This window comes from Penaeus monodon, chromosome 22 (assembly GCF_015228065.2).
Source record: "Penaeus monodon isolate SGIC_2016 chromosome 22, NSTDA_Pmon_1, whole genome shotgun sequence".
Taxonomy (NCBI): domain Eukaryota; kingdom Metazoa; phylum Arthropoda; class Malacostraca; order Decapoda; family Penaeidae; genus Penaeus; species Penaeus monodon.
In genome coordinates, this window is record NC_051407.1 from 8,897,300 (window position 1) to 8,897,577 (window position 278).

Genomic DNA, 278 nt, shown 5'->3' on the forward strand with positions numbered 1-278 from the left:
ATCACCTGACCGCTCGACTGGACGGCGGCGCTGAGAGCAGCGTCAAGGTTGACGCCCCCGGGTAGAGTCGGGTTCTCGTTGGGTCCGTAGTTGACGAAGTACACCTCGGGGGTCTTGGGCGGCGGCGCAGGCACCTCGATCACCCGAGGGCCGTCGTCCTCGGACTTCTTGTTGAGGACGTAGACGACGCTCTTCTGACTGGCGGGGGGGATGATGATGGGGTCGGGCGTCGGGGGCTTCTCGGGGGAGCGGATGAACACGACGTTGTAGTCGATCTT

At 64.4% G+C, this 278-nt stretch overlaps 1 protein-coding gene across 1 annotated transcript in view; it reads right to left on the bottom strand.

Moving 5' to 3' along the window:
- LOC119586918 (glycine-rich cell wall structural protein-like) overlaps positions 1 to 278 on the bottom strand; it is a gene marked incomplete in the record, with an annotated part of 5,192 nt that overhangs the window by 1,329 nt on the left and 3,585 nt on the right. The window contains 1 exon segment of the mRNA XM_037935649.1: positions 1 to 278. Within this exon segment, the coding sequence (XP_037791577.1) occupies positions 1 to 278 (278 nt within the window).